The sequence below is a fragment of the Typopeltis vanoorti genome, chromosome 7 (assembly GCF_054136105.1).
Source record: "Typopeltis vanoorti isolate ZY-2024b chromosome 7, IOZ_Tvanoo_1.0, whole genome shotgun sequence".
Taxonomy (NCBI): domain Eukaryota; kingdom Metazoa; phylum Arthropoda; class Arachnida; order Uropygi; family Thelyphonidae; genus Typopeltis; species Typopeltis vanoorti.
In genome coordinates this window covers 62732716-62740368 of record NC_143555.1, presented here as the reverse complement: position 1 = coordinate 62740368, position 7653 = coordinate 62732716, and the positions used below count along the sequence as shown (strand labels likewise).

The window sequence follows — 7653 nt, the reverse complement described above, 5'->3', positions numbered from 1 at the left end:
ATAGTAATGCATGTTATTTCTTCTGTGTTTGAAGAGGAAGTCATATTAAAACTACTCAAAGTTCTTTTAATGAAGTAATTCTTATAACCATTAGATAGAAAGGAAGAAGTTATATATTGTAGTTCTTTCTGTAAAAGATCGTCTGAAGAACAAAAGGAGTGGGCCCGATGAACCAGTGTTTTAATAGTTCCTGCCTTTTGACTGGGATGGTGATGAGATTCTGCATGGATATAATGGCCTGTATGAGTCTTCTTTCTATAAACTGAGAAATGTAGGTTACCATCTGGTTGGCAAAGAATTAGAAGATCTAAAAAGGCTAACTGCTTCTTTGATTCTACTTCTAGGGTAAACTTGATCCTAGGATGAAATACGTTTAACTTAGTGAGAAATTGTTGAAGTTCATCAGAAGAGCCATTCCATACAGCAAAAATGTCGACATATCTGAACCAACGCGTAGGTCTGGGAGAAATGTTGTCAAAGATACGTTGTTCAAAATGTTCCATAAAGAAATTGGAGATAGCAGCAGAAAGAGGATTACCCATTGCTGTTCCTTCAATTTGTTGATACAGCTTATTTTTAAAGGAAAAATAACCAGAATTTATTACAAAATCAAATACGTTTACAATGTCTGAAGGAAATTCCTGTTGTAGTAATTCAACGCTTTCCGAAAGAGGACACATTTGTAAATAAAGAAACAACATCTAAACTGATCATGATATCAGAAATTTTATTTATAAGAGAATTAAGTCTCTTCTACCCAGAGTCAATTGAAGAGACTTAATTCTCTTATAGATAATGTATCTACATGGAATGAAGATCAAAAGAAAAAACTTCAAACCTTCTTTGGTCGTCCACCTAGATTGTAGTCTTCCAAAAGTTCATAAACCAGACATTCCGTTAAGACCAGTCGTAGATTGTATAGGTTGCCCCACTTACAAAATCTCAAAATTTTTATCAAATTTACTCTCCTCTTCAACTAGAAGAACTGATACTTATATAAAAAATACTTTGGATTTCAAAAATAAAATTTCAGATCTTCATTTGGACGTTTCTGATATCATGATCAGTTTAGACGTTGTTTATTTACAAATGTGCCTCTTTCGGAAAGCATTGAATTACTACAACAGGAATTTCCTTCAGACATTGTAAACGTTATTTGTTTTTGTAATAAATTCTGGTTATTTTTCCTTTAAAAATAAGCTGTATCAACAAATTGAAGGAACAGCAATGGGTAATCCTCTTTCTCTTCTATCTCCAATTTCTTTATGGAGCATTTTGAACAACGTATCTTTGACAACCAGAATTTCTCCCAGACCTACGCATTGATTCAGATATGTCGATGACATTTTTGCTGTATGGAATGGCTTCTGATGAACTTCAACAATTTCTCACTAAGTTAAACGTATTTCATCCTAGGATCAAGTTTACCCTAGAAGTAGAATCAAAGAAGCAGTTAGCCTTTTTAGATCTTCTAATTCTTCACCAACAGATGGTAACCTACATTTCTCAGTTTATAGAAAGAAGACTCATACAAACCATTATATCCATGCAGAATCTCATCACCATCCCAGTCAAAAGGCAGGAACTATTAAAACACTGGTTCATCGGGCCCACTCCTTTTGTTCTTCAGACGATCTTTTACAGAAAGAACTACACTATATAACTCCTTCCTTTCTATCTAATGGTCATAAGAATTGCTTAATTAAAAGAACTTAGAGTAGTTTTAATGTCTTACTCTTCAAACACAGAAGAAATAACGCGCATTACTATCGCTTATGTACAAGGCATCAGTGAACGTATAGCAAAAGTTTTAAAACCACTGAATATTTTTGTTGCCTTTCGACCGTTTAGAAAAATCTCCACCTTTCTCACTTCTCAATCATCCAGGTGTCTACCAGATTCCGTGCTCTTGTGGATTATCTTATTTTGGACAAACGGGAAGATCTGCCTCTATTCGGCTAGAAGAACAATCTTATCTTATATTGAATACTTTAAACCTGAAAAGTCTGGACTTGCTGAACATGCCATCTTCACTAGACACAGAGTTCATTGGAGAAAGACAAGAGTTCTTCACAAAAGTCAGTTCCTCATGGAACGCCTTTATAAAGAAACATGTGAAACTCTACTTCATTCTCCTAACTTAAACAGATCCGAGGGCTTACGTCTATCCCCTTTATGGGAGATAGTACTTTACGAATCAGCTAATCTTTCCTAACTTTTTATTGTATTGATTTTTTTTTAAATTTTTATTTATTTTTAGGAAAGTTATTGACCTTTTCAGTTATCTTACACCAGCTACTTAGGTGGCGCTTTTTGGAATTGTCAGTTATTGTATAATTTCAGCTTAATGTACTGAAGATGCCTGTGACACACAGGCGAAAATTATACTATTAAATAATCTTTGTACGCGAGTTTTTTTTCGTTATTAATTTTGTATCGATGTCTACTCACGGTATACCTCTTTTAAAACTTATCTTTTAGATAACACACCTGGTCATCCAAATTCTCTTAATGATCCTGTGTGAGAATGTAAAAAGTTTTATTTTTTCCACCAAATATGACATCATTGCTACAACACATGGACATGGGTGTCACTGCAATTTTCAAAGACTATTTTCTTAAAAAGACATTCTCAAAGGCAATAGAAACAACAATGGGAGAAAATGCAATTACGCTCCAAGAACTTTGGAAAAATTTTAACACTAAACATTCTATTGAAAACATTAATGGTTCGTGGGAGCAAGTGTCTTCTAGCTGCATGAGAGCTGTTTGGAAAAACCTTTTTGCCAGAATACGCTGACTTAAGAGGGTTTTAAAATACTGTGAACTATTTCATCCGAGGTGGATGAAATAGTGACACCAAATTACACTTCTTATCCATGTTATTCAATAGGTGTTACAGAACTGTACCCAGATTTAGCTGGACATCTATAGACATCATGGCCAACTGTGGGGGGGGGGGGGGGGGGTTTAAAGAATTATTGGATTCAAATTGAAAAGATTTCAGTGACAACGAATAAATGGAATATGAAGATGAGGTTTCAAAGGAGATAAAGAACTGGATGGAATATTTTGCTGTTTAGAATCACTTAAGCAGCAGGTAATGGATATGGATCCAGATGTTAATCGAAGAATGCTTGTTTGCTGAGGTCTGGAGAGTCGTTTTGCTTGTTATAACAGAATTTATGCTGATAAAAAAAAAAAAGACTAAAACTGTTCAAATGACTCTTGATAACTTTTTTTGATAAAAAAATTGCAGTATCTAACGTAGGTACGAGCATTTGCTTTGCATTCATTTTTTTTTATTTTTCCTAAAAGAGTACCATATAAAACATTATTAATACAGTAATCGATCATGGATGAATTGTAATTTTTACCATTGATTATTATATTTGATTAACACAATTTTGATATATGAGATAACATCAAGGGATAACTGTAAAGAGTTTTCCTTAACACACTATCGGATTAATAACTAACTTGTATAGTGGACAAGAAGCCACGGTAAGAACATATGTTAGATTAAACCGATTGGAAAGGGAGTTAAGCAAGAATGCCTACTTTCTCCTCACCTGTTGTTTATGCTAAGGACATCATGCATATAGCATTTGATGAGATTAAGACAAGAATTAGGATAGGTGGTAGATTGATGATGTGCTGATGATACAGTTCTCCTGGGGAAAAAAAAAGTTAATGATATCAGTAAGATTAACGGATTTAGAGAGGACTTCAACTCAATCCTAGCAAGATAAAAATTATGGTTCTCAAAGGAAATAGAGACAGGGAACTCTTGAGAAACAAGTAAATCCACCAAATTCAAGTACCTCGCATCTATTATTAATGTGAAGAATTGCTGTTCAGAAGATTAGAACCGGCTAAAACAACAGTCAGAGACTTATGTAAATTCTGAAAGGATGGATCCATCTCTACAGGAACAAAGTTAAGGATTCCAGATGTAGCTGTTTTTCCAGTGACTTATGGATGTGGAGACTTGGAACCTTAGCAGTGTGATTTGCGGAAGGCCACTGAGGATATCATACACTGAAAGGCAGACAAACAGATGGATACGAGAAAGGATCGGTAGAACTTTAAGGCTTCTTAAGGATACTAACAGAAAAAAGTTGAAATACTTTGGACACACTTGAAGGACTTCTCAGAAGAATAACAGAAGGTAAAGTTCCTAGAGGAAAAGGTAGACCGTTAATGAGACAAAGCTTATGTCTTCAGAAAGTTTAAGCTTCCAGAAAAGCATACAACAGGATCACCTGGTGAGGCACATCACCGAGCAACTGCCTGACAGACATATTGGAATAAATCTGTTTTTATATAAGCAAAGTGGATATTAAATCTAGCATTATTTCAAAACCGAATGTAGAACTATGAAAGTTATGTAAGGTAAGGTGATCAGAGAGCCTACAGGAATACACTCCCCAGCATTCATGAGTTGCCTTAGTGTGGACTACTTACAAGGCATAGGTGCTGCCCAAGCGTCTATATATTCATATTCACCTTTTATTAGTCCATTTTGATAAGGTTTCACTGGCCTGGCAGCTGTTTCTCTTCAGCAATCAGGTTCTCTTCAGAGATCAGGCAGAAACCTTAAGAGAACAAAAACTCTGGTTCAGTACTAAGGAACTTGAAATGTATTTTTCGTAAGTGAACTCTCGGTCTGCGCATAAAAGTAATTACTAAAATAAAGAGCCCTTCAGTTTGGCAATGCTAAATTATATAAGCAAAGTGGATATTAGACCCTTTTTTTTTTTTTTATAAAAACAGATTTATTCCGATATGTCCAATTTATTCACTGAACATCATTAGATACTGTATGGTCAATCAGTTGGATCTAATATCCACTTTGCTGAACTGAAGCCTTTTGACTTTTACACACGAACTCTGCCATAGGTGGAGCATATGCCGGTCCTAAGCCTGGTTAAAAGAGGAAGGTTGAGCAACGGGCTAATCACCCATCCTCATAAAAAAAAACATTATTACAGAAACCACGAGTGAAGCAAGAAATCCCTTGGGACAGAGTGCTATGACCTGTGGTCTCCCAACAGACGAATATTTAGAGGGGAACCAACATCTATGATGCAGGTGGGGCAAAGCCTCATGGAATCTCACTTGCAGAGTAAGTCAATCACTCACCCTAAAATTAAACTTAAAAATTGGAACATGGAATGTTTGCACAATGTACCAAATTGGAAAACTAGGCAGATAGTCAACAAGATGAGTAAATACGGTCTTGATATCTTAGGAATTGCTGAAACAAGATGGACAGATTTTGGTGAGATAAGAACAACCGACAAATATTGCATATTGTATTCAGGAGATGATGAAAGACCATGAGAAAGGAGTTGCAGTGATTGTAAGTGAGAAAGCAAGGAAAAGTCTGATGGAATGGATACCAATAAATAACCAACTAATTAAAGCTAGATTTTTCTCCAGGTTCATGAAATTGACCATCGTGCAAGTATATGCACCCACAAATGATGCCGAAGAAATGGAGAAAGCACAATTTTATGAACTCCAAAGAGTGATTGATAAAGTCTCTAAACACGACTTGTTAATTTTGATAGGAGACATGAATGCTGAAGTAGGGAAAAGAAAGACAGAGGATGAATGTGCTATAGGAAATGAAGCCAGTGGTTAGCAAAATGGAGAACTTTTTTACATCCTTATGTGAATTAAATAACCTCATTATACAAACTAACATGGATCTCCCTCGATGGAAAAACAAAAAACCAGATCGATCACATTGCTATATGTAATACTTTCAAGAGGACATTACAAAATGTAAGGGTTAAAAGAGGAGCTGATGCAGCTTCAGACCATTTTCTGCTAACTGCAATAGTTAAATTAAAGCTAACAAGAAATTCAAAACTAAAAAAGAATAAGAAAATTAAATATAACATTGATAAACTGAAGGAAAATAAAATAAAAGTGAAATTTACCAATGAACTGAAGAATAGATCGACAGGTTTTGGAAGAATCAAATGAAAATTATGAGGAAAATAAGATTGAAGCTAACTGGAAAAAGTGTAAAGAAGCCTTCAATAAAACTGCAGAAGAAGAAGCACAATGGATTACAGGAAAGACATTAAAACTAATTAAAGAAAGGAAGAAGATAAAAGAGAAAATAACTGCAAATCAGAAAGATTACATGAAGAATATCAGAAGCAATACCAAGAAGTACATAAGATGGTAAAGTGCTCTGCCAGAAATGACAATAGAAACTGCTGTTGGCTGAGGATGCTCAGACAGCAAATGATACTAAAAATCTTGGAGAAGTTTATAAAATTATAAGACAACTTGGAGGAACCTATCAGATGAATGAATATGCGGTTAAAGATAAAAATGGTCAACTACTAACGCAAGAGCAAGAAGTCCAAAGATGGAAAGAGTACTTTGAAGAATTATTAAATGTTGAACACGATTCTATAAATCCAAATATTGAGTCCCTTTTCAAAGAGATACCAAATCAATTCTAATTTCATGTAAACAAGGGAGAGATCACAGTGCAAGAAATCATGGAAGCAATCAAGATCCAAAAGAATAGAAAAGCAAGCAGAAATGATAACGTTAGTGCTGAACTGCTCAAAGCTGACCTAAAAACATCAGCAACTATACTGTATAAACTGTTTAATATCATATGGGCATCTGAGAAGGTTCCAAATATCTGGACAGAATCACAAATAGTCAAAATTCCAAAAAAAAAAGTGATCTTACAGAATGCCAATTGGAGAGGAATCAGCCTACTGTCAGTACCATCAAACATCTTCACTAGAATCATAAGCAGAATAAAAAAACAGCATTGAGAAAATTCTGAGAATAGAACAAACAGGCTTTAGAAATGGAAGAAGCACAATGAATCAAATTTGTATGCTTATAAACATAATTGAACAGAGTGTTGAACTAAATTCAACTATGTATCTCAGTTTTATTGATTTTGCCAAAGCTTTAGACAGCATAGACAGAGAATGTCTATGGAAAATCCTGAAAATTTATGGATTTCCTGACAAAATAAATATAAAAGATTTGTATGATGGAAGTAAAGGACAGATTCTATTAAATGGAGCAGCTTCCGAAAGTTTTTACATCAAAACCGGTGTAAAGGAAGGTTGTGTCATGTCTGGAACACCTTTCATCATTGTCATAGATTGGATAATGTGACATGCCCTGAAAACTGGAATAAGATGGAACATTGACACCACATTAGAAGATTGGGACTATGCTGACGGCATTGTACTACTATCACCTAGATTTGAAGACATGAAAATTAAGACAGCAAAGTTAGAGGAAACTGCTAAACAAATAGGCTTGCACATCAATGAGAAGAAAACCAAAATATTAAAAATCAACAGTAAAAAGAATGACCCATCCTTTATAAATGGAAATCAAGTAGAAGTGACAAACACTTTTAATTACCTCGGAGCAACTGTCAACACGGGAGGTGGTACCAATGAAGACATTGCAATAAGAATAAAAAAATCTTGCTAAGAATTTAAAACTTGACAGAAAATTTGGAAATCATCCAATATAAAAACAAACTTAAAGGTGCAAATTTTTAACTCGACTGTTAAATCTGTATTATGTTATGGAAGTGAATCATAGAAATTAACCAAACAACAACAAAATAAAATAGATGCCTGCCTT

The 7653-nt window shown here is 34.6% G+C and overlaps 1 protein-coding gene across 1 annotated transcript; it reads left to right on the top strand.

Moving 5' to 3' along the window:
- The first annotated feature begins 6864 nt into the window (after nucleotides 1–6864).
- LOC150104727 (uncharacterized) lies at nucleotides 6865–7170 on the top strand. The gene has a single exon (XM_090395616.1). It carries the CDS (start codon nucleotides 6865–6867, stop codon nucleotides 7168–7170), a length of 306 nt encoding a protein of 101 aa, XP_090251742.1.
- Nucleotides 7171–7653: the final 483 nt, after the last annotated feature.

What these genes read in the sequence shown, in the direction of transcription:
- LOC150104727 (XM_090395616.1), top strand. Translation starts at nt 6,865, where the DNA reads ATGAATCAAATTTGTATGCTTATAAACATAATTGAACAGAGTGTTGAA.